General features: G+C 37.7%; 3 protein-coding genes and 1 long non-coding RNA gene across 5 annotated transcripts; 2 read left to right on the forward strand and 2 right to left on the reverse strand.

Moving 5' to 3' along the window:
• Positions 1 to 1,291: 1,291 nt before the first annotated feature.
• LOC132644810 (serine carboxypeptidase-like 40) lies at positions 1,292 to 5,447 on the reverse strand. 2 transcript variants are annotated; one of them, XM_060361420.1, is made up of 8 exons: positions 4,995 to 5,447; positions 4,597 to 4,704; positions 4,221 to 4,495; positions 3,189 to 3,458; positions 2,889 to 3,004; positions 2,491 to 2,583; positions 2,264 to 2,369; positions 1,292 to 1,559 (listed from the first exon to the last, which is right to left on the reverse strand). In XM_060361420.1, the coding sequence occupies exons 1-8, from the start codon at positions 5,422 to 5,424 to the stop codon at positions 1,392 to 1,394; spliced, it is 1,566 nt and encodes a 521-aa protein (XP_060217403.1). In that variant the 5' UTR covers positions 5,425 to 5,447; the 3' UTR covers positions 1,292 to 1,391. The 2 variants fall into 2 exon arrangements, with proteins under 2 accessions (XP_060217403.1, XP_060217405.1); XM_060361422.1 differs by lacking the exon at positions 3,189 to 3,458.
• Positions 5,448 to 8,087: 2,640 nt separating this feature from the next.
• Positions 8,088 to 18,401, forward strand: LOC132644811 (uncharacterized). The gene is made up of 3 exons (XR_009583927.1): positions 8,088 to 8,780; positions 9,284 to 9,310; positions 18,101 to 18,401. It is a non-coding gene; the product is annotated as an uncharacterized LOC132644811 (long non-coding RNA).
• Positions 18,402 to 18,720: 319 nt separating this feature from the next.
• Positions 18,721 to 25,287, forward strand: LOC132644194 (uncharacterized). The gene is made up of 2 exons (XM_060360771.1): positions 18,721 to 20,175; positions 24,994 to 25,287. The coding sequence occupies exon 1, from the start codon at positions 18,721 to 18,723 to the stop codon at positions 19,777 to 19,779; it is 1,059 nt and encodes a 352-aa protein (XP_060216754.1). The 3' UTR covers positions 19,780 to 20,175; positions 24,994 to 25,287.
• Positions 25,288 to 26,410: 1,123 nt separating this feature from the next.
• LOC132644195 (uncharacterized) lies at positions 26,411 to 27,043 on the reverse strand. The gene is made up of 2 exons (XM_060360772.1): positions 26,928 to 27,043; positions 26,411 to 26,801 (listed from the first exon to the last, which is right to left on the reverse strand). Exons 1-2 carry the CDS (start codon positions 27,041 to 27,043, stop codon positions 26,411 to 26,413), a joined length of 507 nt encoding a protein of 168 aa, XP_060216755.1.
• Between the last annotated feature and the right edge of the window lie 617 nt (positions 27,044 to 27,660).

Genomic DNA, 27,660 nt, shown 5'->3' on the forward strand with positions numbered 1-27,660 from the left:
GTGTTTACAACTATGGAGTCGCCTTTTTCAATGATTTCTATGAGCTTTTAGTTACAATGGTTGAAATAGGAAAGCTTTGAGTCGTTGGGAATTAATTTTTTGATGAAAAATTGAAATTTTTACCGGAAACGAGATCTAGAAAGTGGACAATCGTGAGCTTTTGGAGGGAAATATTTAGTTTTCTATTTTTTTTTGGGGTAATTAAAATATTGGGGGTTGGGGCCAAAATATATTTTTCAAAACTTTGGGGCTAAGGTGACAACTTGTGGGGCTAACAATGCTGACGTAATAAAAGGTGGCCCTGCTCCTAATCTTTTGAAACTTGTGGCTTGTTTCCTAAATATGTTTGGAAAGTGGCCTTCTAGCCAACTGCCCTATCTAATTCACGTACACGCTTTGACTATTCAAACATGATTTTTCACTTTGGCTACTTTTGAGAAAACAAGATTTTTAGATGGTACCTTCAACTCAAATTGCTTTTCTTACAAATCTTTTCTCGCTAATTTTAAATCTCTCTTTATGTCTATTAGACAAAATATTGCTCCCTAACTTATAATCATGCAAGAAATTTTTATCATCAAAAGCATTGGATTTTTTTATATATGTAAAACTCGTGTTTATCATAGTTTTATCAAGTTTATCAAGTGATCAACTATCAATTTCTTTGTGACAAGTTTGCGTGGTGGAAATGTGGAATATATCGATGGCTTTGCTTGGGGGAGAATGTTAAGATAGAATCCAATGCTCAATACTTGGTAGACTTAGTTGTGAACATGGAAAGCCCAAATAACGCTTATGAACCAGTTATCTAGACAGAGGCCGACCAAGCTGTTGAGCCTGGGGCTAAACCACACAGAGGTCAAAGAATTAGACAACCAAACAATAGATTTGCTTGAAATCCGGGTTGAGTAGCGAAGAACGTGAGAAAGGGATAAAAGGATTGACGTCTGCGGCTTTGGGAATTATGCGTATTGTTGAGTTAAGAGTCTCCCTTCATGAGTGTTTGTATCCTCTCTCATCTCTCTTCTATTCTATGTTACTATTTCCCGGTTATCTTTTCTACTGCCTTGGTTAATCTCTCCATTGTAAGAGTTAGTTTAAACATTCAATCAAAGGAATTAGTTCCTACTGTTGAGCATTTAAGTGTTTGTTACAGACTTCGTTTCAACTATATGATCCAATTGGTAATAAATTGAATACCAACGTTCATACAATTAGTTCACATGCTATTATGTACTTTAACTTATGGGTAAAACCAGCAGTACCTGATAATATATCGATAAGAAAGAAAATGAAATTTATTTAATAATTTTGTCTCATTGCGATGTTTTGACTAAGTCTAGGTGTACATTATTGAAAGAGGAATATATAATTGATTGTACAGGAAATAACTACGTTATTATTTTGTGTGTTGGAGAATTGGGGAGCTTTGTTCCTGCAAGGAAGTGGTTAACGAGTGAAAAGGCTCTAGCAGGCTGATAACTTGGCACTTGATGTCCTGCTCCTCTCACTGTAGCAAATATCAAATTACCTTTGTATACTTGTGCGTATCCACCAACCTAAATTAAAATAAATAAAAGATAGTAATTTATATGTAAGTGCCCAAACAAATTTTCATGTTTCAAAATTACAGTACGAAAGATGCTTCCCTCAATGAAAATTTGAAGTGCTTATTAGAGTTTCTCGTGGAGCCAAAAGACGAGTCTTAATAACTTTGTGGACATTTTAGCTGTTCAATGAAGTACTTTTGTCCAACATGAAAGAGGTCAAAGTTATTTCTATTTAGCTTAAAAAGTAAATTATTCTCCTAAGTTTGTCAATTAAATTTATACTCTCCTGTTCCCATAATAAGTGTCACCTTAGCAAAAATCACACATATTAAGAAATGAATAAATATAACGTGAAGTTTACTAAACTACTCTTTTGTAATAAATGTCTTTTGAGAATCAAGTATGTTAAGGAGGACTACTTTAATGCTAAGGACGTGGATGGAAACACATGTCAATTTTTGTCTTGAATTCTTAACGTGACACTTATTTTGGGACAATTTCTTTTTAAGGTGACACTTATTGTCTTGGGACGGCGGGAGCATACAATTAGTTCTCTAAGGAATGTTTATATCAGGTCACCTTTAACTGTAGTAATCTTATTTTTGTATTACAAATTTCACATTTTAAAGATACTTATTTGAAGATATTTTTGGTGACTTGAAAGTGTTAAACGATCTTTAATTGGCATGTATATAACTAAGTAATGCACGCACCTCATCACTGTGGAACCAGGGATACCAAGGTGTTTCAACAGGAAGCTTCATCTTCTTAATAGATTTCTTAGTCGAAGTTAATGGTACTATTCCATCTGTGTCCCCGCTGCAATTTTGCAAACCCTTAAATAGATTATTACCATTAAAAGTTGAATAATAACACAATAGAAAAAAAAAAAAAAAACCACAAGAAAAATGGTGGCCTGAGGAGTTAATTAAGTGTTCACCTGAATATCCATACTCTTACTCCATTTGCCATAACTTCTTTGAGAAGAGGAATTATTGTTAATGGGCTATCCGTCCAACATGCTATGACATCACTGCAAATTTTGTTTTAAACTAGATCCAATTAACCCATTATAACTAGTTTAGAGCAAACAATGTTGGGGTCTTAACATTTTTAGTTAATCAGCTTAAAGTATTTGTACATGTCTAGCCATAATAGTTTGTAGCTGTCGTTGGTGTATACTCATGTTATATACTAATAATTAGCGTACACATGAATTATATTATACCAATTATACGGTGACTATACTTGATTATATACTGCATACTGACTAAAATTTATTAAAATAAAATATTACGGTTATTAAAGGCAAGCTAGAATATATCGAACTGAAAATACCTGCATGGCTGCCAATTATACTTAATTTTGGTGACATTGGCATGGAGAGCCTTTTGAACATCAAGACGATTCATGTAGGCAATAACATAATCATCACTGCATGGATCGATCACTTGCTGCATTCCATAATTAATCTTGTTAGCAATATATACATACTCCAAATACATCATGAATTTAATAAACAAAGTACCACACACATAAAGTTTCATTAATAGCACGTACTGTAAGTTTTCTACATCTTTACGTTATTGAATGATTAGTTCAAATTAAGACAAATTAAAAAAACCAAAATTAACTTACTGAATTTTTATAGGGGGTATATCTATCAGTGAGGTCGTCGGAATTAGGGCATAAAGGGGCATATATGTTGTAAAGATCGATGGGGTCAGTATTAGCAATAGCTATATCAATGGCATTATCGCACTCGTGCGGTTGAGGAAGGGCTTTGTCCGAGAAATTGCAGTATCTCTCTATTTCCTCTAAAATCTCATCTGGAATCAAGCCATGACTTGCATGGTACTCATACATTCCCTTTTTATCAGTCTCATAATTTATCACTGCATTCCCAATCTGCACCGAAAAAAAGAAAAGAAAAAAAGAACATAATAAAAACTATCAGAGTTGGGCTGTGAGGGGTAGTGAAAGTTTTAATATGTCATAACACTAATATCCGCACCATCTCCTTCAAGCAGTTATGCATTATATGTTTATGTTTAGCATACATGGTAAATTGTCATGATACTTATTTTTTCTGTAGTACATAAAAAGTAAAATCTTCTAAGGAAGCAATCATTGTCCCCACAAACATTTATGCTGTATAAATTGAAACTCAATTTAAACACAGTTAAAGGGATAGCTTGTTAATTGAAAAAATAGCGTAGTTAACATTCAGAATCCAAGGATATGGCTAGTGTTCAATAAAATTGGTGAAAATCATGGGAATCAGAAATCCCCCACCCAAAAGTGTGGCCTAATGCAGAGACGGTTCTAGGATCTGAAGTTGTGCTCCTACAACGTTTTAAGTTAATTCTATAATAATTCTACAATTATAACTAGGTTCACAATCAAATATTTATAAATATTCAGTAGATTTTCTAATATATATAGGCTCTTGGCAATCTGTTAGCTGGCCATTAGATTCGTTCCCTGGCGTAACTCGGGGAATAGGTGAAACTATAGTAAATTTTGATAGGTAGAGTTATTGAAATATATAGTCGAGGTGCTACAAGTTGTCACCAACACCATCATACCATTATAAAAGAAATAGCATTAAAAATCCAGTTCTGAAAAGTTTTACAAAGTGAGAGAGGGGTGAGAAAAGTAAGTAATTACCATTATCCCCTTTAAGTTGATAAGAGTCTTTTTAGCAAGCTTGTTATGCTGGAGGATTAATTCTGCCAATTGAGGTACAAAATGGCCGGCATAGCTCTCACCAGCAATGTAAAAATCTCTATTCTTGTACTCTGGAAACCTTTGCATCCAATTCAATAAGAATATTACATTGTCCAAGGCAGTATTTCTATCTCCATTTGATTCGACCTCAGAACTTGTATTTGAATATGAAAATCCTACTCCAGCTGGGGACTCCAAGAATAATATATTTGCCGCTATGAATAGTGAATAGATATTCAAAGTTGAGGTCAATTTTCTAAATTACAACAAGAAAAAAAAAGGGTATAAAATTCACTCCCAAATAAAAGGTAATTACCATGATTCCATGCGTAGTGATTCCTATACAATGTCTTCCCATCACCGTGGACTCTAAAAGGTCCAACTTCCTCCATAGCTCCATAGGCAATTGAAGAGCAACCAGGACCTACCAAAAAGAATTCAAGGTACTTAAATTCAGAATGTATTAGAAAATACAAAAACCACATGTCTATCGTTAGATTTGGAGTTAACGCGTATAGGATGAATGTAATCTTGATTATATTTGTACATTTTGAATGTTTTTTAGTATGCATATATACATAGTTCGAGTCAAATGCAATGAGTTCAGTTGAATCCATATAAGACTTGTCCACCTATGTCTCGAGTTCAATAGAAATTATCCTCTGTAATTAAGAGAAAATGTTTATGTCAACAAATTGAACTAAATTTGTGTACCTCCATTAAGCCATAGGAGGAGGGGCAATGACATGGATTTCTCGGCTTCAACAAAATAATAAAATAAGGCACGACCAGCAGATGCGTTGACCGTGACATATCCACCATATTGTTTGAATTTGACAGGTGGTTGACCTGGCAATCTCTTGATTTGATCTTTATCTTTAACCCCCTTTTGAGGAAGAACAAATTGATCCAATTCTAAATAATCAATGGCTAAACTAAAATGGCTATTATTATCAATGGATGAATCTTTTTTCATTAACTTAGTTAAGTAAAGTCTGCCAACACCATGACTATGCCTCCTTATCTCAGGACTGGAAGCCACAATTTTTGAAAGAACAAGGGTTAGAATCAGGAAGAAAATGATTTTTCCCATTTCTTTTGAAAATTTGAGAATGAAAATAGAATGAACTGATGGTTCTGTCATCTGTGTAATACCATCTTGGAGCGGATTTGGTTGTGATATGAGATTTAATTACTTAAAAAGAAAGATTTGGGACCAAATATACGTCCAATGAGATTTAATTACTTAAAAAAGAAAGATTTGGTACCAAATATACGTTCCAATCAAGCAAGATCCCGTGGTTCAGTATTTCCATTACAAGTATGCTAACCTAGTGTGCTTGCATTTTAAACTAATATTTTTAATTTTAACGGGAAATAAACTCCCAATTGTATTGTGATGGGATCTAGCTAATTTCCAAGTTTTGTATTTTACATTTGGGCCTTGTACTTGAGGGTGTCAAGTGGGTCATGCCGGGCCATTTAAACGTGGGCCACAAGGGGCCGGGCCGTAAGTTAGGGGGCCGGGCTTGGAGAGGGAAAAGAGTATCCGGCCCAGCCCACCCCGGATAAGGGCTACACCTCGGGCTAATCGGGCCGGGCCGGGTTATAATTAGTGGGCCAGACTTTTTTTTTTTTTTTTTTTTTTAAGTTCTAATACAAAAATAGACATTTACATTTACTAATAATAATAAAATGAACATTTACATCTAATGATAAAATTGCTAAATTAAAAAAAGTTTAGTCGTCGTCAAATTCAAAAAGCTACCCGTTGTAAATTTAAAAAACTAGTCGTTGCTAATTTTATTTGAACCCCTAAATTTATGAATAACTTCACTTTGGTCATATTTTCAAACTATAAATACCCCTTCATTCTTCTTCATTTTCAGACAATTCTTCCACAATTCTCTCTTTATCTAAATTTGTTATTCAACTAGTGTACATTACTTCACCTCCACCTTCTCATCGAGTTCGAAGAACAACTTCAAGTGCGGTGTGGATGCATTTTGAGCGAGTAAATGAGGAACATGTTAAATGTCAACATTGTGGTGACATATATCTCCACAAGTCCGGAGCGTCGGGTATTAGCCTATTAAGGGGGATGGGGGGGTGGAGGGGGATACCAGTGTGTTGCGTAGACACTTGTGAAAAAGCATGAAATTGAACTGAATGATTTATCTAAGGTATATTTATTGAGATAAGTACTATCACAATCTAATATATACTATATACTGAAAATGTATCAAAGGTATATTTGTTGAGAAAACAAGATTGTCTAGCTTTAAAATACAATTTTAAAGAAAACTAAAGTGCTCCGTAAAAAGAGACTCTTAATTTATTGGGATACAATGTTTTTAAAATACTTATTATTAGTAATAAATGTAGTACTTATCTTTTTTTTTTATTTGAAGTGGGCCGGGCCGGGCCGATGCCCTTGTGGGCCATCCCCGGGGCTACTGGTGGGGCGGGCTGGTGGGTTGTCCACCTTGTCCGGCCTAGCCTCCTAATAAATCCCACCTAGCCCAGCCCCTTACACCTCTTAGTGGGTCTGGGCCGGGCCGGTGGTGGGCCTGGTTTATCGGGCCGGGTTCGGGCTGGCCCGGCCCACTTGACACCCTTACTTGTACTCCGTCAGACGTAACCAACAAAATCACATAGTTTAAGTTGTCTAAGTTCATCCTACATTAGAGATGGATCTAGGATTTGGAGATTTCGGGTGCTACATTGCTTTGAACGGTAGATATCACTACCATAAAATCACTAATTTTCTGCAAACATCGGGATTTGGTTTGTCGGTATAGGATTTTCGAGGACAATTCATCGGAAATGTTACTGACACGAACCAAATTCTGAAAAACAATTCCATAAGAAATTAGCGACTTTTTGGTAGTATACGTCTACGATCAAAGCAGTATGGCTCCTAGAACCTCCAAATAGGCAAACAATGCATCGATTTGATCAACTTTAGGCTATTTATCGTTTATATATACAAATCGATAAAATAAAAAATATACTAATAATTATTAACTTGTCACAAATTAAAGGTTTAATCCAAGTTGTGAATCAAATTAAAAACAAAAAGACATTTTTTAGTTCCTTATTATTATTTTTTTCAATCGGCCTCTAAGTTCCATGACTGAAACTTAGATGGGCTTTCTTATTGATACTGCCAAAACATAGAGTTGTTCCATAACACTTCTTGATCAGAAGTTTATGGAAAATATTACAAAAGTTGTACAAACATTCAACCATAATCTAGACTATAGCAACCCTTCTTTGGTTTGAATCGAAAGTTTGGCCATGCTTCTTGATCCTTCTTCAGTAATGCTATAACTTCATTAGGTAGAGAAACAACATCATTGAAGATGGTATTGGTCTTCATTTGCTCCCCTTTGCTAGCCAGGAAATCAGCTGGTGTATTCCCTTCCCTAAAGCAATGTTGAAACTTATAATCTGCTTGTTGTGCTATCTGCAAGATTTGTGCAAAGATATCCACAACATCCCATGAGCATTCAAATTCTTTCCTAGCACTCTTGATAGAAACCAGAGAATCTAATTCAATGATTCACTGGTTGATCCCATTATCAAAGCACCATTTAACTCCAAACAATAGAGCCTTAGCTTCAGAAATATTGTTTGTAGTTACTCCAAAGAATACAGCAAAATCCATCTTCGTATCTCCTCTATGATCTCTAAGAACTCCCCCCCCCCCCCCCCCCCCCCACCCGATCGATCTTCCTGGATTTCTTTTTGTACACCTATCCACATTAAGTTTCCATGTTGGTACCACTAGTTTGACCCATTTGATAACCTTGACTTCAATGATTTGCTTCAGTTCCTTATTAAGTAAAGAATCATCATTACGGGGAGAGAAGAACTTTTAAGTTTTACAGAAAAAAAAAATTCCAATCTTATTTAATACTTAAAGTCTTAAACAAAAAGTCAAGAAGTAATAAAAAAGAAAGAGTCAAACAACATTTAATGAAGAATAGTTGCTCAAGTGGAAAAGAAGAAAGACCTGTGCGCGTGTGTATTACTACTATTTAGAAGTGAACAAGAGGTGGACGAACACCGTAGTCACTTATTATACCAAGAGTAATGTCAATGGTACTTCGTACTTGGGCCCATCTGATTGGATAGATACCTTTTAATCTATTCCTGCTAACACGTGTATTACTCCTTAGTTTTAAGCAAACGACGCGAACTATTCTTGTATGATTTCTTCGATGTTATCTCTAGAGGTATCTTTGATCAAATTCTCTCATTCCACGACTCTAGTTCAGACTTTTCAGATTTTCCTCTGCTTCTCTCTCTTCTTCACTCTTTCAAACTATCATCTCTCTTTTTAAATAATCTTTGTTCTTGCGGTGACTGTTTGGGGAAGAGGCGAATCCAGGATTTTAAGCTTGTGGGTTTCTAGTAAAATGAACTAATATGCAAATTCAGACAAAAAGACTCCAAGGGGAATTGATCCTACATCAAGAACATCGCTGAATCAAGGTTCCTTTGTTGCCGTTGAGCCAACAACTTATTTTAGTAATGGATTTCCAACTAGCCATTTGTTATATAATTAACAGACTCCCAATATAAATACAAGATTCGGGGTATCGAGTGTGGATTCCAGGAAACCCACATCCATTACACCGGATCCGTCCCTGGTTTGGGGGCGTAGAAGATGACAGTGAATGAGATTTGAAATGAAGTTTTTGTCTCTTCTTCACTCTTCATATTTTATGCACTTCTTCATTTATTCATCTGTTACTTCTTTTTATTTACCAGTAAGCACTCAGATTTGAGCTTTGTTTTTTTTTCCTTTCTAATATGTTTGAATCTTCATATTGTGTTTCGCCGTTTCCTAGAAAGTTTCCCCTTTTTGCTCTCTGACCTGACATGCATGTTCTGATTTTTCACAAAATACTGTGCACACTGAATTCACCCAAGATATTTGATGATATGGCTGAGACATCTGAATAATCGTTTACTTTTGTTTCTTTTTCCCACAGGTGTTCTACAAAATTATTATCTATAAGGTACGTCATTTATTTCCATGAGACATTATTGCCGATCTACATATGTACGCTATTATTATTATTATTATTATTATTATTATTATTATTATGATTTTTCCAATGTTTTTCTATTTTAGTATAATCCGGGCCCTCTAGAACATACCAAGAAAACTAAAATCAAATTATGAGACACTTTGAATTTGGTTGATTTTAGGTATTGAGAGTTGTGTTGGATATTAATAGAAGTGTACTATAATTATAGGTTTTGGAGAATTGCTCCGATAGTTATGTAAATTTGCTGCAATTCTTTGTTGCTTTGGAAGTTACTAGAAGTATGCCGATATTCAGATAGATGAGTTTGTTATGTCTCTTTTATCTCTGTCATGCCCCGAACCATGGCTTGAGCATAACACGACACTCGGTGCCTTGTTGCGTGTGACCGAGCGAACCACATGACTTGCTGAATCAACATGGGACATGTATTGATGTGGAATATAAGTTAAATTATGAAAGTCTGAATAAGTATGAGATTTTGTAATCCTAAGTCTGAAAAAAAAAACGTTTTAAACATAAGTACGGAAATCATGATAACGTAGCTGACAAGGCTAAACACAACTGAGTATCTGACATGACATGCTAGACTACTCTATGAAGCCTCTTGTTATGGTTCGCTTTTATGCGGGTTAAGGCATAAACGCCACTTCGAGGTTGTTGGTGCTCTAATTGGATTTATATTTTTTAGAGTTGCCACCTAATTTATTCAAAAGGAAAATTAGGAAAACCGGATTTAAAGAGTTTTTCAGACTGAGAAAAAGTCTTCTTGGATCAGAGTTCGAGGTAAGGGTTCTGCTGATTCCCTAGGGAAGGTTTTAAGCACCCTGGTATTAAGGATCCATAGAATACGGTTGACCTATGAGCTTCACTGTAAAGTGTATTTATTTGTTTATATGTTAAAGTTTTCCATAAAAATACAACATTTTTATGTTTATCATCATCTTCCCAAAAAAAATAAAAAATTAGGCAAAAATTCCCCTTATAAATAAGGGGTTTGGTTTAGAAAAATTCTGCGTAAGTGTTCAACCCACTTCATTTCTGGACTAGGACACATCCGGGATCGCTCCCTGATAGAGTCGCTGCTTTCTAGTCCTAACGAAATGTGTTTAGTAGTATGTATATCTATATCAAACGGGAATATATCCCATATTTTCATATAATCAGTCCATTTTATTAGGTCCATTTTAAGTGAAGCCCAATAAGTCAAAACCATAGTCCATCAAACCTTGAATTCTGGCCCATATACTTTCAGCCCTCAAAAATGTCAAGCTCAGTCCAATGATCCGGTCCAAAAATGTGTCCATTTTAGTCCAAATTCACGAACCCAAATGTCTCATTTTTCACTCCATTTTTTGGTGGGCTTCCAGGCCCAAATTTGATGCAACTTGCCCAAAATTCTTTACAAAAGGGATATTATTTTGGTCCAGAAAATCAAGTAAGTTTCAGGTTTTATGAATTCAATAAATCCCAGTTTGCATGCTTAGCTTTGTTAACAAGAACCAAAACTAAAGCAACCTCGTTCCACTCGGCTCAAATTTTGAAATTCATGCTAGTTAATACACGCTTTAATTTTGAAAGTCAATTTTGCAAATCTTTGTGACCCAAAAGAACTGCTTTACTTAGGTTATGAGAAAAATGCATTTTTTTTGCCAGTCTTACTACAAGATGGATTTCTATCTCTCTTTTTTTTTTTTTAATTTTTTAATTTCGGAAAAAGGGATTCTGTACCAATTTTAGATTTAAAACCTATATCACTAAGTGAGTATCCTAAGTTCTAATCCATGGGGTTTCACTAATAGTAGAGGTTTAACTTTTACACATTATACAACAAAGAATCAAACAAGGAAAAATAGGAATTATTTTTACTAACGGGCTACCAATCCCGTTGGTATTATTTTTTACCCATAGCTGGGCCTTTGGGTCATTTTCACCCATGACTGGGCCTTCAGAAATATTAGCTTCCCTCACATAATCAACACCGTCTTGGTTAGGGTTGGAATTGGGCCTCGGCCCAATCCTTGTATGAAAAAATGGACGACCCAGAAATGTAAAGGAGGATATCACATAGAAAAGGATAAGGATTATTACCAGGAATGCACATCCAAACAAATAATCAAAATTCAAAGATGAAATAATAGCGAAAACTGCCTAATTAATGCTTAAGTATGAGTCAAGGGAAAAGATTTACACACATGTATCCCTTTGGTATACCTATAATATACACACCTTCAGGGATTTTTAAATGGTTAGCAATAGAAAGCTTTCACTCTCGTGTTCCCGATGTTGCACAAGGTCTAAGGGGTTTCTAGGAACCCCAGGCATGGCTAACACCGGCGAGGGTTCAAGCTTAATCTTTGCTGACCACTTGAACCTCCCTATTGGTGTATCTTCATATATATACTTCAAGGATACACGAGTATACAACCTCAACTGCCTTGACTAAATTAAACCCTTATATGTGTAACAGAACACTCCAACCAATCAACAATCAATGAACATTGCAAGAAAGACTAACTACAAAATGTGCTAAGGCAAGAATCAACATAGCAGTAGCAACAACAAAAGTTTACAGATTATAAACAACTTATGAATCATGTAATCCTTATATGAGTGTGCGATAGTAGACAAATAACACAGTAGACATGTCAACCCCTTAGGTTTCCAAGATGATTCTAATATCCATTTAATTAAAACAAGGAGTATAGACAAATAATCCAAAGCAGATGACTCATAACACACAATCACCTTATGACTCTTTGAACATGTCACTCCTTTCTTATGGACAACGCATGTAAAGATACAACCATTTACTGAGGATCCAAGGATCCTAAGACAACAAACCATCAGCAAGTAGAAGGGCAGCAATATTACAATGGTCATGTGCGATTTTAACTCATGTCATGGATATGCAGACTCACAAAAAATTCTCATAACGACCAGTTTGTGTACAGGTTTTTGAAAGATTTGACTCCCTAGGCTATGTTTACAACCTTAAACCAATCATGTGAGCTCATTTGGCCCCTTTTTTTTTAGTTATATCAAGATACCTAAACCCCACATTAGATCAATAAATCAATAAACCTATTGTCACAGCCAAGTTACACACCAATAATTTTAAAAATATCAAGCTGCCTCTCTCTATGTAAACCAAATTAAAACTTTAATGCTACATTGCACACTTGTTAAGTTAGGTAGAGTCATTAGGCAAGTTCACAAGATCACACAGGCTCATTTTTTAATCTTTAAGGCTGTTTCATACTAGTACATTAACACTTAGTGACTAAACCTGCTTAGGACAGCTACAAAGGCTAGACAAGCACACAACATTCAGCCAAATAGACAGGAAGTTAAAACATCATAGCAACTGAACAAAATCAAAACTTAAACCATCATAAAACACACATGGTAGGCTAAACCAAATAAGGGATTAATTAGCCGAGTTCCAGCATGATAATCCAAACAGGGATGGATGAACAAACTTTCATGGATTGGTCATGATAGATTAAGCAAAGCAGATAAGCTAATTAGGACACACATAATGAACCTATCAGGGAACATGAAGTTAGACACTGTGCCTAATCATGATGAATTAAACAAAGAAAGCATGTGTAACTGAACATTACAATTAAGCATGTTGAATTATACTCCACATAGCAACAAAGATCTTGACTGCTACAACTAGATAAGGCAAGCTCAAGCAAAGCACAGAAGAACTAGACATCATAACTAAGCATGGTAGGCTAAACCAAGCAAACAAAGCAGCTAAACAATACACTTACACATGATGAACTAATAAAAAAAAGGGAACTAATTACTGCAACTAATCATGATGAAGCCGGACTAAACAAAGAAACTGGAAACTACACACTACTACCAAAAAAAAAAAAAACTAATCACTATCAGCTAAACATATCACAAGAATGCAGAAAATTACGAGAAAACAAAGGGAAGCAAAGGATTACCTCTTGTAGTACAACCTTTTGTCGAGATCTAGACTTGAAAGGATCAAATGTTCCCCCAAATATGCTCAAAATCACACCACAAATCAGAAAATAAATTTTAAAATTTTAAACTCACTCGAATTCTTAAAGTTTTGAAGGAAAAGATGCCAAAACTTAGTTATTTCGAGTGTTAATGAGTATATTTTTCAGAATATTCTCAAACTTGTTCAATAACGAAAAACGGAGTTCTTTAAATAGGAATCCCCAAAACTTCAAAACCCTTGAACTCGCGATGCGGGATAACTTCCAATAGATGGGATTTCCTCCTCACAACGTCATTGTAGGGTCAAGATTAGCCTAAAAACAAGAACGAAGGGTCAGATCTATTTTTGAAATGGATCGATTTGTGGGGTTCTTCATGAACCAATAAAAATTGAGCATTCAAAATCGCGAAACAACAAAAACAATTAAAGCTTTGCAGGATGTTACTGTTAAAGCATGTAAAAGGTGAAGGCATGAGAGGTAATACCATGTTTGGGGCGGTGTTAGGTGAAAACGGGTGGAAGCAATTACTGCTTTACTCGTTCTAGCCACACCAAGACAGAAAAGAACACAGCCGCCTGAAAGTTTACCACAAATGGCGACAGTGACGTAGGAGAGAAAGGCATCGCCCTTTGGCGGCTAGGGTTTCTCAAAAAAACCTTAGCAAAATACAAATGACCCCTTAGGGGTCGATTTGTATGTGGCGGAGGGAATATGTATTCACGATTTGGGCCGGGTCTGGCCCTGTTGGGCTGGACTCGGTCCATAAAAAATAGGGGCAGCTCGACTTATTCGTGATATATATATATATATATATATATTATGTATACACATGACATGCGAATAATAAAAAAACGTATATTTTAAAAAAACGTGAATAAATGAAACGGTAAAAAGATTGATTACTAAAAAAATTAATTAAAACCAAATAATCGATTAATCTAATACACGACTGTTTTTTAATTGAATTAAACAATAAATTTGTTATTCCAATTATAGCCCCATTTGACTAATTGATTGATTATTTCAATCACAACCATAATTAAACATATAATAAGCAAGCTATATAACCAAAATTAATTATCTAAATTAATTATAGTTAATTTGAGAATTTTCCACATTTTTTTAAAAATTGTTTTCATTACATATGGGGTAGGGGAAGGGGAAATGGGGAGGGGATTACAATGTGGGGATTCGAACCCTCACCAACAAAGTGAAAGTTCAGGTAGCCAACCAACTGAGCTACTAGATCCCTATAGAATTGTCCACATAAATTAGTTATGCAGAAATTTAAAACTTGGGGTAAAAATGATTATTCATTTTAATTAGTAATTTCCTTGAATTAAAATGGGATAAATATTTGCTGATTAATTTCTGATAATTTGGACAATTAAATAACTTTTTCTGGTTGAGATTAATAAATGCATCATCAATTGTTGTAAACATATTTTTCAAATGGTGTATTGTAGAAATTATTTTACCAAACAATACGGGTAAAACATTATCTGCATAGTTTACAAAACCATTCTGACTTTTCTAAAAGAAAACATATATTACCCAATTTAATATTCAAGTGCTTTGACCGATTAAAATAAATTATAGGAGGTCAAAAATTAGGTGTCAACAACTGCCCCTTCGGTGTTCGGGGATGGCGGGACCATTGCCGAGCAATGAAATTTGGCTAATCCTGATTTTTGATTGACCCTAGTCTTATTACCCCTCATTTTCATGCAATTTTTCAAAATATATGGCCGAACCTTGGTTTCTAGGTTTTCTACATATCTCAGGTTCCATGAGAGTTTAGACGATTTGTAGTTCAACATGACTATGACTTCTAAATGCTAATTAAAGTAAATTCTCAGATTTTCCGGCTGTCAAGCTGGTAAATCCGATGTGATTGGTAAGAGTGTGACTGACTTTCTGGCATTGAATCTGCCCACATATCCCTGTTCTTGGGAATTAAGTCACTTTGTAGTTCGACTCAATCGGAGGAAAAGGGTATCCCTTATGTGGGAATGCCTTCATGTGTCCCGATGTGTGTCCAACCGGTTGCGGAATAATAAAACAAGCAAAGCATATAGGCAATAAACAATCTTGTGTGGCTGAGTATAGTGAGGGGTGACCTTCCAAGTCTTGGCCGGAGAGCTTGACTCTCATGGGCACCTTATCTCGACCGGCTGCGTAAGAAAAATTCCACATTTGCTCCATAATCTATATGGATTTGATTTGATTTTGCCTGCTCCTTGGCGGCTACCAATATGCTGCCATCTGCTGATTTTTTGGGTGACGAATACTGCGGTCTCATGACCAGATTTACATCGTCTTGCCATTTTAGCAAATGCTGCGGTCTCCTCACCCATTTCTATCACTTTTATCCTTTCGGGGGCGAATACTGTGGTCTCATGACCGGTTTTACATCGCTCCGCTGTCTTGTCATATCCCATAATTTATATGCATGGCCTTCTCGGCATTTGAAATAAATGCCCTTTGGGAATGTTTGTATGAACGACCATTTTGATGATTGAAATAAATGGCCCTCTTGGCAGTTAAAATAAATGGCCTTCTTGGCCTATTTGTATGAATGGTCCTCTCGGCATGTTTGTATGAATGGCCCTCTCGGCATGTTTGGATGAATGACCCTCTTGGCAATTGAAATAAATGGCCTTCCTGGCTTGCTTGTATAAATGGCCCTCTTGGCAGCTAGTATGAATGACCTTCTCGGTAGCAGGAAAATAAACGTGCAATGACCCTCTCGGCAACAGAAAAATAAACGTGCAATGACCCTCTCGGCAGCAGAAAAATAAACGTGCAATGGCCCTCTCGACAGCTAGAAAATAAACGTGCAATGGCCCTCTTGGCAGTTGTATGAATGGTGTAAATGGCAGATATGCCCCCTTTGGCTAAATCTTCTTTCTTTCGTCCTTTGTTCCGGTTATGACCCTTTTGGTAAGATATGCCGTATTGTTTTACTATGGCTCTTTGGCCAAACATTTTACCACTATGGTCTTTTTGTTCTTTGTAGGCCCTCATGGCCAGGTGTTTTCCCTCATGGCGTTTTCGTCTTTCTGAAGCCCTTGTGGCTAGATTTTTGCCCTTTTGGCATTTAAATCCCTTTGTAGCCTTGTGGCTAGGTATGCCCTTACGGTGTTTAAATCCTTTTGTAGCCCTTATGGCTAGGTATTTGCCCTTATGGCGTTTTGATCTTTTATAGTCCTTTTGGCTGGATATTCGCCCTTATGGCGTTTTCTCTCATTTTGTAGCCCTCGTGGCTAGGTATTAGCCCTTACGGCATTTTGATATTTTTATAGCCCTCGTGGCTTTGCCCTTGGTGGGAGCTAAAAACTTTCATAACCCTCATAGCTGGATATATATATTCCAGAAGCTGGATCTCAGCAGTGGTCTGGACCCTTCTCTAGCGAAGCATTTCCTGCACATGGAGCAAAGTTAGAAAAAAGGATCCTCTTCCGATATCCTGGGGACCTGTATTAAAAATGGGTTAGTTTTTCCTATCTTAAGTTGATCCGTGTTGCCGGCTGTAATAACCCAATTTTTAAATAAGGGTTTATTTGGTAATTTTAGCTAAAAGGAATTAAAAAGAAAAGAAATTCGAAATTAGCATTAAAAAAAAATTGAAAAGAGGAAATTTAGTGGGCCAAGCCCAAAAAGGAAAAGGAAAAAAAATAAGGGCTTTAAAAGTCTGATGGTCTAAGCCATCAGACGTGACACCTAACTGAAAGAAAAAAAAGAAAATGACGAGCAACTGAGAAGGGAAAAACCAGTAGAAGAAAAGAAAAGAAAGGGAGAAAAAGAAGGTATAAAAAGTAAGATCTTTCATCCCAAACCATCAAGGTAATGACTCTAATCTTTTATTCAAGTTTATTACATAATTATGAGTGAATCTTTATGGTGAAAACATGGGGATATTTTGAGGAATTGAGAAAGTTTAGTTCTAGGGTTGTTCAATCAAATTATTGATTTGAAAGGGCAAATATTGTCAGATTTTAGATTTCTATATTTCGTTGGAATCCACTCGTTAAGGCCTTCCCGAAAACATATGTCTTGTTGGGTTTTGAACACATTGACCAGAGGGCGTTTTCGTCCTTTAAAATTTGAATTTTACTGTTTAAGCCTCTAAAAATATAGAAGTGGTTTACCTTAAGGGTTTTGACCATTCTAAATCCGTTTTTGTGTAGTTTGAGGCAATCCGGAGACTCGAGAACGTAGTTTGAATTATTTGGAAGTGTGCTTGAATTGTGAATTTAAGGTAAGTGAGACTTTAAGCTTTAGGTACTTGCTTTTCAAAACCCGTTTTAAAAATATATTTTGTCTGCCTGGTCCATGTGTGGGGCGAGTGTGTGCTTGGCAGAATCGGTGGTCCTTAAGGCTAGCCGTGTATACTTTACTTTCAAATAATCTAAAACTCTCTTTATAAATTGTTTTTTTATGTGATATAGTTGTGAGCCATGATATTGGGGCATTGTGTATGCTTCCCTTAACATTGTGTATGTTGCCGTGGATTCATGGTGTTGATTAATTCTTTAACTGCCGTTTATGACAAGTCCTTAGTGTAAATTGTGTTGAGATATATAATATACTTGATAAACATGGGTTTGGGACTTGGTTGCTATTATATAATGATATATTCATGTGCGTAATATTTTGTGCTTGTTGTGTGTTTCAAATACTTGTTCCAGGGGTATTTAAAGTGGCGGGTCGAGGATTTTACTGGCTTATATTTATGTATAACTCACTCCTTACCTGCATGTCTATGCAGATAATGTCGTTGAGAACGAGGCTGGTAATTGAAGATTTCATGAGTGGATTCTGTTGCTGAGGTGAGCCACCGCATTGTTCGTGGAGGCAGCCATTTCAGCTTTATCTAGTTTTTATCTAGTTATTTCTTTTATTTTGGGTTTACATGCCCGACACTCAAACTCATGTAACTCTGTTAGATGCTCCATGGTCTTAGCATGGGATGTGGGCTAGAGATTCTTTTTATCTTAGCGTTGTTTGATCTTCATAAATCGATTATGGATTTGGTTGGTGACTATTTCGTATTTTTATCATTAATAACATTGTTGGACCTGCACTTATTTTCTTTTAATGCTTTCGTAAATGGTTAACATATGAAAATGTGGTTCGCCTGGCCAGTGGTGTGTGCTGGGTACCAATCACGTCTAGAGGGTATTTTGGGACGTGACAAAGTTGGTATCAGAGCTTAGGCTTTAAGTCCCGGGTCATGGAGCAGTGTTTAGTAGAGTCTTGTTCATCGGTATGTAGGTGCCCATATTTATGACCTTGAGGCTACTGAACATCTAGGAAGTTTTCCCTTCTTTCATTCCTTATTCGTGCGTGAGTTGAATCAAGTCTGACCTTGTAATATTTATTTCGCAGATGGCTAAGAAACGCGCATCTTCATCTGCTAAACGTGGTGTTGGACAGAGTGCTACCCGCGGTGGTAGACAAGCTGGTACTCATCAGACTGGAGCTCAGATTCGGACTCAGGCCACTCCTCAGCCCAAAGTTGTGAATGGGGGTCAGCCCCGAGTTGCGTCAGAGCAAGTGCACGAACAAGTGGTTCAGAACACTCCACCAGCACCAGGTGCTGCACCTACTATTGCTTTGCCTGCAGATGTGGTGACCAGATTGTTGAATGTGTTGGAGGCATTGGCGCCCAATCATGGTGGAATTCTAGGTCCTCCGGCTACTTCACAAGCACAAGCTCAAGTTCAGTTAAATGTTGCAGCTAATCAGACACCTCAGTTGGCCCCTCAACAGGTCGTCCAGTCTATAGGGCAATCCAAGGAGTTTAAGAATTTTATGGATCTTAAGCCACCAGAGTTTGATGCTTCACCAACTTCTATTGAACCTCAGAAGTTCATTGATCGTTGTGAAAACATATTGACTACGTTGGGGATGAAAGAGACTCGTGGTGTGGAATTTACCACTTTCTTATTCTCAGGGTCTGCAGAGTCTTGGTGGATTTTGATTCAGAGAGGTAGACAAGCAGGGTTACCACCTATTACTTGGTCAAAATTTCTAGCATTGCTTAAGGACAGGTTTATTCCATTAAGCAAGCAAGATGAGATGAGACGTCATTTCAATAATCTGCGGCAGGGAACTATGACCATTACAGAGTATGAGGCCAAGTTTACAGATTTATCCAGGTATGTGCCTTCTTTGGTTGAGGATCCGAGAGAGAAGGTGAGACGATTCGTGGATGGACTTGAGTATCGCTATCGTGGTCCTGTAGTACGAGATGTGCGATATGGTACCTATTCAGATGTAGTTGACACTGCTCTTCATTACGAGTCCTATCTAGATATGGACAAAGTTGAGCGTGAAAGCAAAAAGTCATGTAACACGGGTGGGTTTAGTGGTGCTCCATCTGGGGGCAAGAGTGGTTTTTATTGTGGGCAGTCCAGACCTACTCAGTCAGAATCAGTGGTGTAGTCTTCTAGTGGTTATTCAGCTAGACAGGGCCAGCAACAGATGCAGAGGAAGGGTAATAGGTCATATCAGTCAGGTTATCATCCGAGGTATTCTAACTGTGGTAGAAATCACAATGGTCGTTGCTTTGGGGCAGATGGGGCTTGTTTTACTTGTGGTGAAAAGGGGCATATTGCTAAATACTGTCCTAAAGGAAATTCTGGTGCTAGTCGAGCTACTACACAACCGCAGGGAACTACTACAGCTACATAGGTCAGATTCAGCCAGCTAGGGCCGCTCCACAGGGTGCTCATGGACAGGATCGACAGGGTACACAAGCTGCTCAAGGAGGGGGTGGACCACAGAGATTCTTTGCTATGACCAGATAGGATGTTGAGGCATCTAATGCAGTAGTCACAGGTATTATTACTATCGGTTCTCATGGTGCATATGCTCTTATTGATCCTGGTTCTACGTATTCATATGTATCTCCTTCTTTTGCTATATTCTTAGAATGAGGAGTTGACTCTATTAATATGCCGTATGTGGTAGAAACCCCCGTGGGGGAGAGTATATTAGTGGATAGAGTTTATAGAGATTGTGTGATATCTATTCAGGGCAGAGAGACTGTAGTTGATCTATGTGTGTTACCGATGTTCGCTTTCAATGTGATTATGGGCAAAGATTGGTTGGCATCATGCTATGCATTGGTTGATTGTTATGCTAGGCTTATACGTTTTAATTTTCCTAGAGAACCTGCAGTGTGGAAAGGCATGACTCCTGTGACTCAAGGAAAAATAATATCTTATGTAAAGGCACGCCGAATGATTAATCATGGGTGTTTGGGTTTTATTGCCACCGTTCATGATACTCGAGCGGAGAATGTTACTATTGATAGTGTGCCTGTTGTTCGCGAATTTGCGGTTGTGTTTCCCGAAGATTTACCCGGCCTACCCCCGATGAGAGAAATCGAGTTCAACATTGATTTAGTCCCAGGGACCCAACCTATCTCTATTCCTCCATATCGTATGGCTCCAGCTGAGTTAAGAGAACTGAAGGCTCAACTCCAAGAGGTACTTGATAAGAGTTTCATTAGGCCTAGTGTATCGCCTTGGGGTGCACCTGTGTTATTTGTGAAAAATAAAGATGGCACGATGAGAATGTGCGTTGACTACAGGCAACTGAACAAGGCGACAATCAAGAATAAGTATCCATTGCCTCGTATTGATGATTTGTTTGATCGGCTGCATGGTGCTACTCATTTTTCCAAAATTGACTTGAGATCAGGTTATCATCAACTGAGAATCAAGACTGAGGACATCTCCAAGATAGCTTTTCGGACAAGATATAGGCATTTCAAATTTTTGGTGATGTCATTCGGGCTGATTAATGCCCCCGCAGCATTTATGGACATCATGAACAAGTTATTCAAGCCATACTTAGATCATTTTGTGATTGTGTTCATTGATGATATTTTGGTCTACTCTCGGAGTGAGGCTAAGCATAGACAACACTTGAGAATTGTGCTACAAATACTTAAGGAACGAAAGCTTTATGCCAAGTTCTCAAAATGTGAGTTCTGGTTGAGCACAGTTTCCTTTTTAGGACACGTGGTGTCTCAAGATGGGATTCAAGTTGATCCAAAGAAAATTGAAACAGTTCAAGATTGGCCTCAACCCACTACTCCCACAGAGATACGCAGTTTCATGGGACTAGCTGGATATTACAGAAGGTTTGTGGAGGGTTTCTCGAAGATAGCTACTCCATTGACACATTTAACTCAGAAAGGTGTGGTATTCCAGTGGTCAGATGAATGTTCAGAAAGCTTTCAGAAATTAAAGACAGCATTGACTATGTCTCCGATTTTGACCTTACCTACTGATGAGGGTGGTTTCACCATTTATTGTGATGTATCTCGAGTTGGGTTGGGTTGTGCCTTGATGCAGAATGGAAAAGTGGTAGCTTATGCGTCTCGACAACTAAAGAAACGTGAGAAGAATTATCCGACTCATGACTTAGAATTGGCCACAATTGTATTTGTACTCAAGATCTGGCGTCACTATCTTTATGGTGAGCCGTGCGAAATCTATACTGATCACAAGAGTCTGCAATACATATTCAAGCAAAGAGATCTGAATTTGAGACAGCGACGGTGGTTAGAGTTACTTAAAGATTATGATCTTACTATTTTGTATCATCCTGGTAAAGCGAATGTGGTGGCAGACGCCTTGAGTAGAAAGACTATGGGCAGCTTGGCCCGATTTACTATTGAAGAACGACCTATGGCTAAGGATATTCAGGCATTGGCCAACCGCAGAGTTCGGATTGATCATACAATGCATGGCAGGTTACTTGCAGGTATGGTGGCACAATCGTCTTTAGTGGGGCAAGTCAAGGCTTGCCAATATGAAGATTCCCATCTTGCTAAACTACGAGATCGAGTACAAAATGGGGGCGTTAAGTTATTCTCTATTGATGGCGAAGGCGTGTTACGTTGTCATGGTAGACTGTGTATTCTTATGGTGGATGATGTGAAACAACTAATTCTTGAAGAGGCTTATAGCTCGCTATACTCCATCCACCCAGGTGCTACCAAGATGTACCAAGACTTGCGTGGATTATATTGGTGGAAAGGTATGAAGGTTGATATTTTGAAACATGTGACAAGTTGCTTAAATTGTCAGCAGGTCAAATATGAACATCAAAAACTTGGCGGAGTAATGCAAGACTTGATTATCCCAGAGTGGAAGTGGGAAAGGATTACGATGGATTTCATAGTTGGTTTGCCGAATACTTTCAAGAAACATGACTCAGTATGGATGATTGTGGATAGATTCACAAAATCTGCTCATTTGATACCGGTTTGGGTTATTCAGACCTCAGAGCAGTTAGCAAATATTTACCTCCGTGAGATAGTAAGACTTCATGGTGTACCTAATTCTATAATATCTGATCGAGGTGCACAATTTACTGCTGAGTTTTGGAAGTCTTTTCAGAAGTCGTTGGGTTCACAGGTCGAGTTGAGTACAACTTTTCATCCACAACCCGATGGACAATCTGACTGAGCTATTCAGATTTTAGAGGACATGCTTAGAGCTTACACGATTGATTTTGGTGGTCATTGGGACAATCAGTTGCCTTTGGCAGAGTTTGCTTATAATAATAGCTACCAATCGAGTATACAGATGGTGCCATTTGAGACTCTATATGGTCGCAGGTGTCGTTCACCTGTTGGATGGTTCGAACCGGGCGAAGCACAACTATTGGGTCCAGATTTGGTTCAGCAATCCTTGGAAAAAGTTGCATTGATACGAGAACGGCTTCGGATAGCACAAAGCAGACAAAAGTCCTATGTAGATAAGAAAGTACGTGATATGGAGTTCATGAAGGGGGAAAAAGTCTTTCTAAAAGTATCCCCTATGAAAGGAGTTATGAGATTCGGTCAGAAAGGTAAGTTAAGTCCTAGGTACAGTGGTCCTTATGAGATTTTGGATTGAATTGGGTTGGTGGCATATTGACTTTCTTTACCTCCGAGATTGTCTGCTGTTCATCCTGTATTTCACGTTTCTATGCTAAGCCGATATGTTGGTGATGATAACCATAAGAGTCAGCCAAAGGATGTGGAGCTCGATGAGAATTTGACTTATGAGGAGGGCCCCATATCTATTCTTGATAGGCAAGTACGACAATTGATGTCGAAGAAGGTAGCTTCAGTCAAAGTGTTATGGCGTAATCACCCAACCGCGGAGGCTACTTGGGAGTCCGAGGCGGATATGCTAGATAAAGTGTTATAGGTATGATCTAGATCCGTTAGAGGACGAATGTTATTTTAAGTGGTGGAGAATTTAATAACCCAATTTTTAAATAAGGGTTTATTTGGTAATTTTAGCTAAAAGGAATTAAAAAGAAAAGAAATTTGAAATTAGCATTAAAAAAAGAAAATTGAAAAGAGGAAATTTAGTGGGCCAAGCCCAAAAAGGAAAAGGAAAAAAAATAGGGGCTTTAAAAGTCTGATAGTCTAAGCCATCAGATGTGACGCCTAACTGAAAGAAACAAAAAGAAAAGGACGAGCAACTGAGAAGGGAAAAAACCAGTAGAAGAAAAGAAAAGAAAGGGAGAAAAAGAAGGGAAAGAGGGTATAAAAAATAAGACCTTTCATCCAAAGTCATCAAGGTAATGACTCTAATCTTTTATTCAAGTTTATTATATAATTATGAGTGAATCTTTATGGTGAAAACATGGGGATATTTTGAGGAATTGAGAAAGTTTAGCTCTAGGGATCTTCAATCAAATCATTGATTTGAAAGGGCAAATATTGTCGGATTTTAGATTTCTATATTTCGTTGGAATCCTCTCGTTAAGGCCTTCCCGAAATCATATGTCTTGTTGGGTTTTTAACACATTGACCAGAGGGCGTTTTCATCCTTTTAAATTTGAATTTAACCGTTTAAGCCTCTAAAAATAGAGAAATGGTTTACCCTAAGGATTTTGACCATTCTAAATCCGTTTTTGTGTAGTTTTAGGCAATCCGGAGACTCGAGAACGCAGTTTGAATTATTTGGATGTGTGCTTGAATTGTGAATTTAAGGTAAGTGAGACTTTAAGCTTTAGGTAGTTGCTTTTCAAAACCCGTTTTAAAAATATATTTTGTTTGCCTGGTCCATGTGTTCGGGCCAGCGTGTGCTTGGCAGAATTGGTGGTCCTTAAGGTTAGCCGCATATACTTTACTTTCAAATAATCTAAAACTCTCTTTATAAATTGTTTTGTGATGTGATATAGTTGTGAGCCATGATATTGGGGCATTGTGTATGCTTCCCTTAGCATTGTGTATTCTTCTTGATTATACTGGGGCATTGTGTATGCTTCCTTTAGCATTGTGTATACTTCTTGATGATATTGGGGCATTGTGTATGCTTCCCTTAGCATTGTGTATGCGTCTTGACATATTTGGCACATTGTGTATGTTGCCGTGGATTCATGGTGTTGATTAATTCTTTAACTGCCGTTTATGACAGGTCCTTAGTGCAAATTGTGTTGAGATATATAATATACTTAATAAGCAGTGGTTTGGGACTTGGTTGCTATTATATAATGATATATTCATGTGCGTAATATTTTGTGCTTGTTGTGTGTTTGTATTTTCAAACACTTGTTCCAAGGGTATTTAAAGTGGCGGGTCGAGGATCTTACTGGGTTATATTTATGTATAACTCACTCCTTACCTGCATGTCCATGCAGATACTGTCGTTGAGAACGAGGCTGGTAATTGAAGATTTCGTGAGTCGATTATGTTGCTGAGGTGAGCCACCGCATTGTTCGTGGAGGCAGCCATTTCAGCTTTATCTAGTTTATTTCTAATTATTTCTTTTATTTTGGGTTTATATGCCCGACACTCAAACTCATGTAATTCTATTAGATGCTCCATGGTCTTAGCGTGGGATGTGGGCTAGAGATTCTTTTTATCTTAGCGTTCGTTGGTCTTCATAAATCGATATGGATTTGGTTGGCAACTATTTCGCATTTTTATCATTAATAACGTTGTTGGACCTGCACTTATTTTCTTTTAGTGCTTTCGTAAATGGTTAACATATGAAAATGTGGTTCGCCTGGCCGGTGGTGTGTGCTTGGTGCCAATCACGTCTAGGGGGTATTTTGGGACGTGACATCGGCGCTGTCGCATCTTCTGCTTTTTGGACCCAAAACCCCTTTAGCTCCGGTATTCAAAAGACAAACCTATTTTCATTATGCAGAGAAATGATTTTTGTAATGCTACTACCAAGATATATATATATATATATATATATATATATATATTTTGAAAAAAAAAAAGACAATATTTTAACTGTCATGACATGCGTTTTGAATGAGGGAGCCCTCTTCTTCCGTGGCTGGTTTTTAATTTTTTACGCGGAAATTTTGAGGCTTTTCTCAAAATTTCTGCCTTAGTTCAGAGTTCTGGGTTAGCTGAATATCCTGTAGTGGCTTGTCAGCATGAATTTTTTAGATCTCCTATAGTGGCTTGTCGGCACGAATTTTTTAGATCTTCTCAAAAATTCTGCCCCAGTTGGACATGGAGTAGTCTCTGCTCCTTTGTGAAGTCCTATCTTTGAGGTTCCCTAGGGGTTTTCTTGGTTTTTCTTTGATGCGACCGGGCTCAAAGAGCGCGTACGTATCCTGTCGCAGCAGGAATTCAGGTCGGACGTAGTTTAGAAACAAAATAATGGATTTTTGGTTTTTACTAATAAAGTGACCAGGTCCTAAGTGAACTGCCTACGTATCCCTCCATGGGGAAGTCAGGTCATTGCGTAGTTCATATTAGAAAAGGTGTTTTGTTTTAGCCTATCTATTACAAAATGATTACAAGCAAAAGGAAACAACTAATACAAGCAAATGGAAATAACGATTACAACTAAAGAGTACTATTACAAATTGAGGTTCCTTTTTCACGCATAATATCGTTTGATTTCATGTGAGTTAATCGGCTTTGGCCACTCTTGACCGTCTATTTCTGCCAATACTACCGCTCCTCCGGACAGTACTTTGCAGATTACGTAAGGCCCTTGCAGTTGGGAGCAAACTTCCCTTTATATTCATCTTGGTGTGGAAAACTTCTTTTGAGCACCAGTTGCCCGATCTGAAAAAGTCTGGTTCTGACTCATTTGTTGAAAGCTCTTGCCATTCTTTGCTGATATAATTGACTGTGATAGACAACAACTATTCTTTTCTCATCAATTAAAGCCAATTGCTCATAACGAGCTCGGACCCATTTGACATTGTCCAATTCCGCTTCCTGAATGATTCTCAGGGAAGGTATCTCAACTTCAACGGGTATGACTGCTTCAGTTCCATAGACCAATAGGTATGGAGTTGCTCCTGTTGAGGTCCTGGCCATAGTACGGTATCCCAGTAAGGCGCAAGGCAACTGTTCGTGCCAACCCTTATGATTATAAGTCATTTTCCTCAATATCCTCTTGATATTCTTGTTGGCTGCTTCTATGGCTCCGTTCATTTGCAGCCGGTAAGCTGTTGAATTTTGATGGGTGATCCTGAATTGCTCATAGATATTCTTCATCATGTGGCTATTCAGGTTTGCTCCGTTGTCTGTTATGATGGACTCGGGCAGACCGAGTCTACATATGATGTGGTTTCGCACAAAGTCTGCCACCACTTACTTTGTCACCGATTTGTGAGATGTCACTTCCACCCATTTGGTGAAATAATCAATGGCAACCAAGATAAACCGGTGGTCATTCGAGGCTGCGGGTTCAATAGGTCCAATAGCATCCATGCTCTAGGCGATGAAAGGCCATAGTGAACTCATAGTATTAAGCTCACTTGGAGGCACTCTGATCAAATCACCGTGGATCTGGCATTAGTGATATCTCTGCACATGTTTGCAGCAGTCACTCTCCATAGTCATCCAATAATATCCGGCTCGCAGAATCTTCTCTGCTAGCATAAATCTATTCATGTGGGGTCCACATGTTCCCGCATGTACTTCTTCTAACAGTTTGGTGGCTTCGCCGGCATCTACATATCTGAGCAGATCCAAATTCGGCGTCCATTTGTACAACACTTCTTTGTTTAGGAAGAAACCATTTGACATTCTTCAGATGGTCTTCTTTTGTCCATTGTTAATGCTTTTGGCTTATTCCTGCCCTTTCAGATATATTTTGATGTAGCTGTACCATGGCTTGCCATCCAGCTCAGCTTCCACATGGAAACAGTGGGCATGTTTTTTTTTTCCAGACTTATCCTTAGTGGGTCGATGTGACTGCTTTCCGGATGCTGGATCATTGACGCTATTGTGGTCAGTGCATAAGTAAATTCATTCTGAGCCCTTAGCGTATGTCGAAACTTAATCTTTCTGAACTTCTTGCACAATCTCTTTGCCAGGTTCACATA

Source organism: Lycium barbarum, chromosome 6 (assembly GCF_019175385.1).
Source record: "Lycium barbarum isolate Lr01 chromosome 6, ASM1917538v2, whole genome shotgun sequence".
Taxonomy (NCBI): Eukaryota; Viridiplantae; Streptophyta; class Magnoliopsida; order Solanales; family Solanaceae; genus Lycium; species Lycium barbarum.

Excerpts from the sequence above, each read along its gene's own strand:
- LOC132644810 (XM_060361420.1), bottom strand. The coding sequence starts at position 5,424 with ATGACAGAACCATCAGTTCATTCTATTTTCATTCTCAAATTTTCAAAA. Across the intron at positions 3,459-4,220 it reads TCAACTTAAAGGGGATAATG|ATTGGGAATGCAGTGATAAA; the intron begins GTAATTACTTAC and ends TTTTCGGTGCAG. Across the intron at positions 2,370-2,490 it reads GTAAGAGTATGGATATTCAG|CGGGGACACAGATGGAATAG; the intron begins GTGAACACTTAA and ends GCAAAATTGCAG.
- LOC132644195 (XM_060360772.1), bottom strand. The coding sequence starts at position 27,043 with ATGGATGCTATTGGACCTATTGAACCCGCAGCCTCGAATGACCACCGG. Across the intron at positions 26,802-26,927 it reads TCTCACAAATCGGTGACAAA|GATCACCCATCAAAATTCAA; the intron begins GTAAGTGGTGGC and ends TGAGCAATTCAG.
- LOC132644194 (XM_060360771.1), top strand. The coding sequence starts at position 18,721 with ATGGCTAAGAAACGCGCATCTTCATCTGCTAAACGTGGTGTTGGACAG.